This window comes from Bombus impatiens, unplaced genomic scaffold (assembly GCF_000188095.3).
Source record: "Bombus impatiens unplaced genomic scaffold, BIMP_2.2 scf_0739, whole genome shotgun sequence".
NCBI classification, from domain to species: Eukaryota; Metazoa; Arthropoda; class Insecta; order Hymenoptera; family Apidae; genus Bombus; species Bombus impatiens.
The window spans coordinates 209,908-223,054 of record NT_177158.1 but is presented as its reverse complement, the minus strand read 5'-3'; the positions used below and the strand labels follow the sequence as shown (position 1 = coordinate 223,054).

Sequence of the window (13,147 nt, the reverse complement as noted above, 5' to 3'; positions counted from 1 at the left end):
GATAGCTCCATCTAAAATTTGTATTATCATGATAATAGATATTATGGGAAAAGGAACCAGGATTGTCATTGTACAAATGTAATTCTCCGAAGATTTCAGAAATTAACACGCTCCATCCAATTTTTCCTACCCTTCCATATAACTCCAAAAATCATTGTATTTAAAAGTTTCGAATAAATATCGAAACATCGTTTTCTGAAATAACGTGCCGCGTCATAAGAACATCCATGAATAAGAAATTCGTCAGAATAACGCTCTAAATTCGGAAAAGGAGGAGATGCTTCGACGCTACACGCGCGTTTAATCATCAACATTGAACGAATACGTTAACGTGAAAAGAAGCGTATGAGATCCTACCTTGTCACCGCGTTGTACACCAGCTTTTGCCGCTGGTCCATCTGGCACGGTCCACATCACGTATGCAAAGGTACGTCCATCAGCCACTGTTTTACCACCGATTATCCTTAGGCCAAAACCAGCGGCTGTAAAAATCAGATGAACGTGGAAGGTAGATATCGATAGAACGTGCACGGTTCTGCTACGATGCATTAAATAAATTTCGTCGAACGTGCACGAAAGAATTTCGGAAGTTATACAACAACAAAGTTCGGTAAAACAAAGTTCAGTGGGGCAACAAATGGATTGACAATTTCATAGTGCTTTCACGATACTAATGTTGATTATTCGGATAAAAATTTCATCGTATTTGATGGCTGCGCAATAATAAATAATATCCGGGGAAGTTGAGCAGGCACGCGGGAAGGCTGACCTTTATATTTGTAAATTGGTATTCATCGCGGCTGGTGAGTTCACCGACAGAGTACAAAATTTCGCAGTATATCTGAAACGCAATCTTTTGTGCGAAATTCTAAATTAAACGAGCTTTGCGGTTATAACGCGCGGCCTGTTTCACTCGTCAATCGATAACACGAAATGTCACGACAACTTTATTATTACATGACACCTACAAACGTCACCTGTTCGGTTTTCCCTTTTTTCTTCTTTTCATCGCACTGCCGCCTCGTTACGATTGTCCTGTAATCCATATTGAAAGACTACCTTCCGATTTCCGCGCGGTGCACAAGTTAATGGCGTATTGACGAGATACGTTAAAAGATCGGTATGTACACAGAGTTATTGCGAGTAGATATGAATATTGATGAGCCTGGAGAAACTGCCTCCGACTCGGTTAACACTGGTTTCCCGGTGGTTCGTATTGTACGTGATATTTAGAATCTTCGTTTGTTAAGTACAGACTAAAAAGATTTGTAAAAAGAATAGATATATCGATCGAACGTGAACAAAAATAACGTGGAGTAAAAACTTTGTTCGCTAAGTATCATTAGTATTATTTAATCTCCGCTGATGTATTTTTGCAATTAATCGAAGAAAATTACGTGTTATTAATATGCACAACGAATCGAGTTTGTTAGTCAATAAAGATATACAGTATAATAATTAAAATGTCGTATCTTTTATTGAGAAATGGTAATTCATTAGGGTATAGATGGAAATGTAGACAAATCGTCGAATCCAATAATTGCGAGGATACGAGTGCTTCTGTGGCTCACTGTAAATGTATCCTCTAGATTTCGTGGTTTATTAATTTTTGATCGAGATATTAAGATATATATTAATTATCACACATTTCCTCTTTCCCGTTGAACCACGGAACAATTTTATACCTAAAGAGCGATTTGAGTGATTGAAAATAGAAGTAACAGAGAACGTTGAAGTGTTGAAGTTAAATCGATATCAGCTTAATTCTCTACAAAAGATAAATGGTATTTTTTGGCGTAAAAAAAAAGAAGAAGAATGGTCGAACGTGATAGTTAACGATCCAATTAAAAAATGCTCCAGAACATAACCTATGCAGGTAAAAAAAAGTCTCACACTTTTGACCATTTTTATAAAACTTTCTAATTGCTACGTGAATCGATGTTTATTAACTTCAACAGTATAATTTCCGTCTACCATCGAATGTTTAACATTGATCGATAGTTTCAAAGAGCGCAAAAATTATCTCGCTTGTAATCTAACAAAATTGGAATCCGTCGTTGAGCTCTACAATCAAAGTAAAGCAACGATTGAATTTCTGTTATCGTACGTCAATTGCCATTAATTTTCATGCAAATACAAACTCAGAAAGTCAAACTCGGAAACGTTAATTTTATCTAAGCAAAGGAGATTACACAGTTATAGACGAGCGAAAGCAAACGACAAACATGGATATTACTCTTGATAGATGTTCGAGTAACGAAGTAAGCGCGTGATTAACACCGAATTAATTTAATACGACGACTACCAGGACGATTAATGAACCACGTTAGATACGCGGCATAACGTATATAGCAACAGGTTTTAGGGGATTTTAGCGCGATATAGCAATTGCTAGATTAACGAGTCCGTAAGTCATACGAACGAAAGAGCCAGGCTAATCAGAGTCGTTAATCGCTGAGTTCCTCGCGGAAATTTCACTTCGAATCGTCTCTCCTCGTTCCATCTTCCACTCTAACGAATTCTTCGCTTTTTCTTCCGATGAAAGCTAAGGTGGAACACAGCGTTCATAATCCTGGAATGGATAAATCGAAAAAGAGAAAAAGGAGCGGTCGAAAATTGAACGAAGTAGAATGTCGGAGGATGAGAAGTTCGTTGCTCGTATGAAGAGAATCAGGCAGAGTTTTGATGGGCGTCGGCGCGGGAACGCCAATCAAGGGCCGTCATTCAGGCTTAATTAACAGGCTGGGAACAGCGGACCTGCGATAAGGTCTGCAGCCGCAGGCTTGCTCTGGTAATGACGTTGCAGCGCAATTATCTGATCGGTTGGCCGTTTCTCCGCGGAATTTTCGATAAATACTTCGCCAGCCGGAGTCCATCTTGTTAACGTTCGTCCACGGAACGAACGTTGGGCCCAACGGTCGTGAAAATTTGCCTCGCAGATTCGCGGCAAATCGAATTTCCCGTCGCCCTTTCTCCGAAGCGATCGGATTAATTCGCCGAACAGAGCCGGCTCGCTCGCGAAAGTGCACAGATAACACGCCAGCATAATACAGCGAAAAGACGCTTCCAATTACGCATTCTCGATCCTCTGGACGTTTATAAATCTTTATAAGGTTGATTTAAAACACGCGAAACGGACAGGATTTAATGCACGAAGACTGAACTGGGTTAGATATAAATGTTTGATGGATGAGGATGAGAGATATTGATACAGGAAGAAGATGAATAGGTTCGTTTTTCAAACTTTTTTACTGTATCATTTCGTGAACTGAATTAATTAAAACTCTCGAGGATACTGTGAATGAGATTTCTCTGTATGATTAGAATGAATGTTACGTAATAGGTTTTATATCGATATTTCTTTTCGTTTCTTTTTTTTTTTTTTCTACAAGCAACACTCTCTTTGTTACTATCTATATTCTTATTCCTGAATAAATATGAACAGAATATAATAATATGCTGAAGAGGATGATATTTATAAACTTTTCTCATTTAAAAGATACGAATACACGCAATTTGCATGATCAATTCTTATTCCAGTTTGCAGAACTTGTCCTTCTTCCACTTTTATAGATTTTAATTAGCTAGAAGTTTTCTGACGATATTATTTATAATTGGCTGCGAATGTTTACCTTTCTGTGATATAATAGAATGTTTAACCAGTTTTATGGTAATTTGACTGTTTATTTAACAGTTTTACCATCTCTTTCATTCGCAAGGATATCCATATGTGAGGGAAGCTGTTCAAATATAATATAATAGAGATACTTTCACAATAGCGAGATCGTAAAATCAGTGGAACGTTAATGTAAACGTGTTTCGTATATGTCGACAGAAATGTAAGTGGATAAAAATTTGTAACTATGACTAAAAAAGTACGTGCAAATAGATATTTAACATCTGGTCGGTATACTGTATGCAATATAAGGAAACGAATATTCACGCATAGATCACAATTGTATTATATTAATCGATACATGAAGTGTTTCGATGCTAAAAGGTGCATTTCGAAAAAAAAATTTCTCTACACTTAAGTCAAATATCCTTTATACCTAGTGAAGATCAATTACAGTATTTATTTCAAAATTTGATATTGAAGTATTGTCAAGTATAGTTAAAGAAGTTATTTTTAATTCCACTCTTTTCAAGCTTATTTTTGTACAAAATACTGTTTATCCACATGTTTGTCCAATGTACTTTATCAATTACTCGTATATTTACTATAATTCGTACGTTTATTTCATTTCAATCTAATAGTGCAAATTAATATATCATAAAAATATAAACAAAGTACTATAAATTCAATTCTAATATAGATACTTCATGTATAAAATATTACATTGTCTACCTTCTGTGAATGCGTTTCGAACACTTGATGTAGCATAAAAGTTCAAACGATTGTACAAGTACCAGGTTTATGAAGTTATATAATGACTTTAAAACGACTTAAAAAATAGTTCAACTCCTTTATGACCCTGTTATTCCTTTGTGCTCTTTATAAATGTCCTCTAAAAAATGACGCACAAGCGACTCAATCTAAAGTTATTACAGAAATCTGCATGTATAGTTCCTCCCATACAAAGCGTGTTTGAAACTGAAGTCTAAAGCAAGTCAATTTATCACCATTACAGCTTTCTTTCGTTTTCCAGCTACGGCCACCACGCTATGTCCTATTTTATATGCCCTATAGCGTTTTTGTGAATTTAAAATATTCATGAGGTTTGTCACCTAATTCTAATTATGGCCATCGTTTCGAATAGCCAACTATATGTATAAGAAGGAAAAATAAGATCGATTATTAAAATTGAAATTCTCCGGTAAACAGAATTAAACTAATACCGAAAGTTAATTTTCCTCGTGCTAGCACCATCGATGCTGGTAGAGAAATCTTGAGTTATTCCTGTTCGCCATTAAGCAAATTTTTTCTTGTTATTTCATAGAAAGATGATAAAGTTTTCATAATGAAAGTCTTCGAGAAAGTATTCTGATAAATCAAGAAAATATTTAATATATCTCAAATGAATGTTTTAATACAACAAGTAGCTTTCGTAATTTGCACTATGTAGACAATTGATTTGAAATGCTTTTAAAAGAATGTCACGCCATCGTGTGTTTGATGCAATGTAACTTGATTTCTCTGCCATTGTGTTTCTAAAGAACAAAGAATAAAATAACTGGTTGCGTTTAAATTCACGAGTTGAGAAGAGAAACTTCAATTTTATCGTTTACGATTGAATTTCAGTCGAGCCAAACGTATGGAAATTAGAGAAGATCGTTGAAGATCGATGAGACGGAAAACTACTATGCTACTAAACTCATGCCGCGTATAGTTTCAGTTTCAGAGAAAAATTGTTTATGTTAAAGAGGCAATTACTCAAAAAATGAAAGTACTCTTCTAAAGGACTATAAAAGTAGTAATATTGGTGACTATCAAATCCAAAGGGAGTAATACATTTTTATATTCCACTTTCCGTGAGACGTAGCTGGAAATAGGGAAATTCTGTTCGTTATAACAGCTTCTCTTCAAGCTTGAAATTTCCACGATATTCACATTTGTTGTAAATCATAAATAAATATAATAGAACTACTGAAAACAAGGACCAGAGTAAACAAAGGACAAAGGAGGGAATTTCTCAATGCCTGAATAAATCATTCCCGTACAATGCGAAATTTTATTAACTTGTTGTGTAGCATTCGTGCAGGAGCTCGTTTGACAAACAATGACGAATAAGAGTCGCAGCGGGCTCGTTTGAAAAGGATCGTGATTCCGTGCTAAACAGCGCAAGGCGCGAATAAAAAAAAATATTTGCATGAAAGGAAGTCGTCATTGAATAGATTCGCTGAAATGAACGAGGAATTCAAGAGAAGCGAGAAAATTGAATTTCAAAGCAACAACAGGCTGCCTCGAAAGAAATTATGGCTGTTTGGTTCGAACGCTCCGAACATCGTTCAAAACCTATTTATTTACATAGACACTTAAAGAAAATTGGAACGAGAGAAAAAGAGCGGCTGGAGATGAAAGGAATAGGAAGAAAGGAAGCCGTTTAAAATCACGCTGTACGAAAATTCAACGGAGTCGACTTTTTCTCAAATATAATTTCACCTGTAACGATAATTTGATCCAACGTTGATGGAAGGTTAATTATAAAAATAAAGATTGGCAACCTAATCTCTGTTGCCAGCAGCAGCCTTTCAACTTTTAAATAACACTGCAAATACATGTAATGCGCGTATTTTTACTGTTAGACGACATTAACAGTTTTAATTGCTTTGTCATTTTTTTTTTTTTTTAATTTTTTACTCTCGTTATTATCTCAAAATCGTAATTATGTAACCTGGTACAATGTATATGATGGGATAAGTTTGAAGCCTATAGGATATGTACGGTCTTGAGTGTTAAAGACTCTTGCATAACCATAAATATTCCACTGCGAAATTAATGAAAGAGATAAAAACAGGTTATTTATATTAGATACAAATCTTTTAGGGTTACTAGTATCTACTATAATTTTATATTTTACTATCCATATCCGAGAGCAATGCAAAATTTCTATTTATGAATAGATGTACTCTTAAAGTGGTGTACTTGATAACATTTCGTGTCTTGCACTCTGAAGGCTCGTACGAAATCGTCCTTAACCATACCATATAAATGTAAAATGTATAAGACAGAGAAGAATGGCTATACGCAAAGGGAAATGAACCGCACATTTAGACATTATCTCTACGTATATAGCGTGAAATGGACTTCTGTGTAGAACCGTGTATAAAGTATTTACGCAGAATATGTCAAAAATGTGCGTGTGTACGATAAGACGTTGGAAATAAAAAATTTAATTAATTTTATACAGCAACGATAAAAGATAATATACAATGAAACACTGGTACTCTGTGAAGTCGTCTTAAGACGAAACTTATCTCCATTCACTGCTACATCATTAAATCAAACAAAACTATTCAACTTCGAACTTTAAACTTGGAACTTCAACAACGTCTAAAGGTCTCCGACAAATAGCTGATTTAATTAAACAGCACGCGTATATATTTCAAAGTAGCGCGCTAGTTGTTTAATTATTCCAATTATTATTTATCTTGTTCGTGATACTTTTCTTCATTTTGAAAGATTCTGTAAAATGCCATTACCGCTTTCTATTCGATTGTAAAATGTTCAGTACATGATGTATACTTCGCAGATTTACGACTTCCATGTATCATTATCCAACAAACGATTATCGTATCGGAAAAATTAAACAACGTTTTGCACGAATTGTGGTCAAGATAAATACTTCGTACATTCGATTTAACAACGCTTCCTCTTCCCCCATCTTTGGCTAATAAATTTGCTCGAAATTTATGAGAAAGGCAAGCAAAATCAACCAGTTGATGAGTAACATTTTTACCAATACCATGGATGAAACTACAGAGGTATGAAACTGGAAATAATTGTTAGTATCTATGGTATCGCCGTTAACGCGAGTAAATTCGTTGCAATAGACTCATGCATGCATCATTGGTTTCATTGAAACGAATTCTAATATCCGCGGACACAATCGACCATTTTAATGCGTTCGTACGATATCTTTTTATTGAATTACTCGCGTATGGGTTTTATACTATTCACGAGACTCGCCTATGATTAAATATTAGATACGGAAATTAATTTTAATTTGTTCGTGTACTATTGAGGTCGTCGTTCGTTTTTTCGTACTTGATTTTCCCGAACTTGATGCCCTAATCAATTTACTGCCCTGCTGTAAAGGAGTGTAAAGCGAGCAAACGTATCTGGCAACTCGACGAATAATTAAATATGACGCGTACACCGGCTAGACCCATGTCACTGTTCTCATTACTTTCGCTCTATACCAACTTTTATGACCGCGTTTTATCTCGTTTACCCAGCTGGTTAACTGCGTTCTGTATCCCTGAATATCTACACGCACATTAAACGTTCGATTGGATTCGAATAGTGACTCGATATTCGACAGTAAAAATAGGAAAATATCGTGTACGCTGAACATGCTTTTACGCCCCCGCTTCTGGGTATTACAACGTCTATCTATCTTGTATATAACGAAACGAAAAATCGATTAGTATTATAGTTAAATGACGGATAATACGGAAAAGAGAAAAAAATTCAGAATATGTAAAAAAGAAAATCAATTCGTGCTAAATTATCGTGTACTCACTCCTGTGCCCTTTGTCTAAAGTCGGATCTCTTCTTAGTTTTATCCTTCTCTTTGCATTCACCCATGGCGCTGTAATGAACAATAAAATAAAGTGTGGACATTTATTTTTCGATTCCAATTTAAGAAAACGATTTATTCAGTTTACAGAAATAGAATAAATGGTAGAAGATCAGTGGTTTTTAAAAAAGAAAATCTGCTTTCTCGCAACGAGACAAGCGATCTTGAAAAGTATAAAGAAAAAGGTGTTTCTGTTAATACCGACGGTCAATTGGTAACAAAAGAGGAATCTTTGACGCGTCGAAGAAGATTACGTTAGTTTTCCTTTTTATAATGCAGACGCGTGACTTCCACTCGATGTAGCGTGAAAGCGATTTCGTTTATACTGTACCCCGAATTCTAGTACCGATCGATGCTCATTCTTGCAGAAAGTGCGGCTTGATGTCTCTTAGTATTTTTTACTAGTGCTGGATATTTTCGTGAAGGGCAGCGAAACGAAACTGAACATCAATTGACAAAATGTTTCCCCCGCGTCGTCACGAAAAGATTGACAATCCAAGTTCAAGAAACAAATTGAATGAGAATCGTCATTAAGAAAATTGAAAATCATTTCATTACCGAAGCAATTTCATTCTTTAAACAATTTTCTTATGTGCTGTATCATTCCGTTTGTTTCGTGCTTATGTTGTATACCTCCTTCAAGCGAACTTTATGGAATTTTTGTAAAGCTTATTATTTGTTGAACTGTCTGGAAATATCTAGCAGGCTAGACACTTCTATTTTCGGCCGAAATTGAAATTTTCTAGAAACTATCGTAGAAAAGCTTCTCATATCCGTTTTATGACGACCTTCGCAGGAATCTGTAAACTGATAAAATTTCATATCCCGCTAGATCCGTTAGAAATTGCATCGAAAAATCGGGTTTATCTTTTGAGATAATCTTCACCTTGCTTTATGTTCAGCCCATCTTTTTTTATTTTCCTATTTGGACAACTATATCCCGACGGATATACAGGTACTTTCATTCTTTTGAAAAATGTCCAAAGCAGGTGCTACATTCGAAGAGACTTTAAAGGAGAAGAAGATTCTCCATATCTTGTTTTATTTGATTCTAAACTTTCCTGCAATATACTTAGCGTAGAGAATAACAGGTGCTATCCTTCAAATCTGCATATAGCAAGGTACACGGGGTATATTTGCATTCAGACAAAAATATTATCGTATGAATATTAGCATATGGATTTTGCGATATCGTTGTAAATACTTTCCAGTATCGCTACATCTTTTCTCGTACCTTTCCGCTAAAAATAACTTTTGCTTTTAATTTCGAGCTTTTTATAACTCGATGAGAAACTTCGTTTCTTATTTTAAATATATTTTGAATACATAGAAAAATTAGGAATATCGTATATTTTAACATACGCCGCATAAGATGAAACTCGACGTTTAATTAATTTTTCAAGTCAGATATGTAGGAGAATTTTTCAATTGAACAAAATCCTACGGCTTGAAATAACCAGCTCTGAAAACTGTCCCCCGATGGAAATTGCAAATTTCTGCGTTAAAGTAATTTATGAAATTTCCTTTCTCCTTCTAATAAGAGGAAAAGGTATTAAAAATAACCTATTTCATCTCGAGCACGATGGAAAAAGCGACGAATGATTACGTAAAACCGCTACTAGAAACGTCTTGTCACAAGCTTTTTTATCAGAATTTTCTCTGATCATTACCATTTACTGAGTTTTTTACGCTTCATTGCCTTAATATTTTTATGCGCAACTTTTTTCACTTTTCCCCTGCGGATTCATTATATATATATTACTATCAAACAATTTTTGTAAATGTCGCTTCCAACGTTCACAAAGCTGTTTCCTATTATAACGAACGAGCTTGGAAGGATATTCCGCTTTTTACTAGAAAAGCACGGTTCCAGATTATCCACCAAATTAAATTCCCCATTCCGAATTAAAGGAATTTAATTACCAGCCGGGGAGAAAGCCTCCTATTTAGAACATAATACACCGGCGAATTTGTTTGGATCTGCCTATCAGTGTCTTATATGTTTAGTTTTGAAAAATCTGCTAATGTCAACTGTTCTTCGTTATTCCTTTCATCGCTAATTCATTTACTTTCTATATTCGTTGATTTTTTTAGTCCAACGAGCACGGTCTTTTAATAACTTTGCGTTAAAAATCCACTACCTTTTTTTCTCTCTTCGAAATCTAACGTAAATAAAAATTTGAATCTCATTAGAGAAGTGCCCTCAAGAATTTAAGAATAATTTCGTCTCTGTTGGACTTGAGAAAATAAAATAACAACGTGAAATAAAGGAGACGAAAGAACGGAAAAAGATACAAAGTAAAATAATCCAGGGGAAGAAGAGAAAAAAAACAATAATTAAAATAATAAAATTGAAATTACATTCAGCAAGAAAAAGAAGAGAGAAATACCTTGCAAGAACGAGGTTCGTTGGATAATTAACGAGAAAAGTTACAAATCTCGAAAGCATCCCGTACGAAATACACGTACCACACCGAGAAGAGGATATAAATAAAGAGAAATTTTCTCGCGTTATTCGTTTTCCTAATTGGATCAGCGTAAATGGCGCTTTCGTTCCATAAGCAACTGCAATGACCTAAATTCGACATTTAAACATTCGACTGCATCTCGGGTCCATTTAATCTCCGTATCACCCTTTTACTTAACGATCTCCGATAACGTCGGTATTAGTGGAACATTATATCTCTGATTTTAGTTGCGTCAAACATCCTACGTAGCAAGACTTTTGCTCGAGGATCCGTGAGAGATCCTCGAAGTACCAAGATAACCGTCGAAGTTATTGTTAGCAGATAACGCGCCTCGGGCGCGAAGGAAGCAATGAAAATCTCGCAACGCGCTAATATCAAATAACATTGGAAGGATACTTTAATGAAAGATTCTACTACGAGATACTTACTCATGTCATTGTCCGCGTGATGAATAACGATCTTGATACTTTCTCCATCCACCAGGCTTCCTTGTCGAGCAAGCTCACGATCTTCGGCTGCGACTCTATTCACTGCCGACGGAGGTACTTTGGCAGCTCCTGAAGAACCCGAAGATGCCAATCCCTTTATCGCGTTTATATCCGGTCTGAAATCAAAACGTCACCAGTTGATTTTATATCGGAATACGGGAACATCGATGAGAAGTAAGAACGATGGAAAGGAGAATGTAGGAGTAAAAAAGGAATATTGGAATATCGAAGCTTAACTGTAACGAATCGTGTACATCTACACAAAAGTTTTAATGGTTTATACGAAGAGAAGACACATTTTGATTTATTTAATTCTTTGTTAAAATAAAAAGAACAAAACACTTTGGTTTATTCTATTAATTGAAAATGATACTTGATACTTGAAAAATATATTTGACGTGGGCCATGTAGTTGTTTGTGCGTTTATGAAAGATTTGAATTTACGAGAACTCGAATATACATAATATGCAAAAATATATAAAACATCCAAAGTAAGGTACTTGTTGTAACATTTCAAGGATGAGGCGATTCTCTATTTACGTTCCATTTCTTTAATCCTATTTATAAAAACTGAAATTTCCATAAAAATTTGCCATCTATCGATAATTCATTTTTATGTGAAGCGAAAACCGTACTACATACGAACGATATATTTTTTCGTATAACCTTCGCGTCGAGTCCTAACAGTTTAAAAATCATACGATGAAAACGTTGGATGAAATATTTCACAACGATAATTTCATCATGAAAAATATAAAGAATAACTTACTACACGCGGATACATGTTTAGAATATTGCGACTGTACGATGCAAAAGTAGATCTCATTATTCGTTCGTTAAATCATAATGTTTTGCGGGATTACAGTTTTGCTAAAATTCCCTAATTCCGTCACATTATTAGTGGAATCAGAACACAATGCAGAAACTTGCTAAATTCAGTTTCCAGGTTGTCTATTTCGTTTCGCTTCGGTATCGATAATTAATCGTGCGTAGCATGAATCGATTAATTTGTGCAAATTGAAATGATTCGAAATTACGAGAACAATCGTGATTTGAGACAGTGCACCGGTTTCGCTGTCTCTTTGAAGTGAATTTAATTGCGTTTATCTGTTAGTACGTGTTTCGTTCGTGTTTCCTGCGAAGAAAAATTGATTCCAAAATGGAAAGACAAAAATCTCAACCAGCACTCATTTAGAGAAAGAATAAATTTCTCTGTTCCTCCTTCTCTTAACAATATCGTTAATGCTTTCGAATTCTGTAACAGAATTAATTACGAAATAATAGAAGTAAATTCTATAACGTTGAAATAGAGTGCGCAAGTTTATATATACTATATCAACCTATTAACTAATTCAGGTTTCCACAAAATAACGATCAAACGTTCTGACCAGCTGAATCGAATGAAACCTGAGCCAACACCGTTTCAACTAGTCGAAATACAGCAACAAATTCTATTCGCTGGTATTTCGTGTACCAAAACTCAGTAATTACAATCGAATCCTCTTACAACGCTGCTTCGCTTAGAGACATTTGAATTAGCAGAGAAAAACATACCGATTGGAGATTGAGGGCGGAGGGCACTTATATTCGTCATCTCCGTCTTTCTTTCTCCATTTCCACGCGAAATCCTAATTAATCTGCTTCTCGAGCGAAGCAACTAAAACGACCAGAATACTTTAGGACGCTTTCGCCACGGTCGGGAAGATCGAGTGGCTTAAGTAGGTTCATGCTCGAAAACCGCTGAATTAAGTGAAACACGGCATTCCGCGTGGCTTCTGCTCGACTTGCTCGTGATTTGAACAATCGGTACGACCGATTTGAATACATCCACGGGGAAAAAAGCCCGGGATGGTGATTAAGCGTCGTTGAAAAAAGAAAAGAAAAAGAGAAAAAGAGAAGAAAAAAGGAAAGTAAAAGTTGCGAGTTGCTGGATATACCGTCGTGAATT

The 13,147-nt window shown here is 35.4% G+C and overlaps 1 protein-coding gene and 1 long non-coding RNA gene across 11 annotated transcripts in view; one reads left to right on the top strand and one right to left on the bottom strand.

The window, feature by feature from the left end:
* The window catches only part of LOC117151112, a 157,055-nt gene that overhangs the window by 40,907 nt on the left and 103,001 nt on the right, over positions 1 to 13,147 (top strand). The gene's annotated exons all lie outside the window — the stretch shown is intronic.
* LOC100745508 (regulating synaptic membrane exocytosis protein 1) overlaps positions 1 to 13,147 on the bottom strand; it is a 150,009-nt gene that overhangs the window by 38,856 nt on the left and 98,006 nt on the right. For all 9 annotated transcript variants that reach the window (XR_004462446.1, XM_033322972.1, XM_033322973.1 and 6 more), the window contains 3 exons: positions 11,140 to 11,315; positions 8,187 to 8,255; positions 358 to 482 (listed from right to left, as the gene is read on the bottom strand). Coding sequence is in view for 8 of the 9 variants with exons in the window: in XM_033322972.1 (XP_033178863.1) it covers positions 358 to 482; positions 8,187 to 8,255; positions 11,140 to 11,315 (370 nt within the window). In the remaining variant the exon portion in view is untranslated. The remainder of the gene's footprint in view (positions 1 to 357; positions 483 to 8,186; positions 8,256 to 11,139; positions 11,316 to 13,147) is intronic.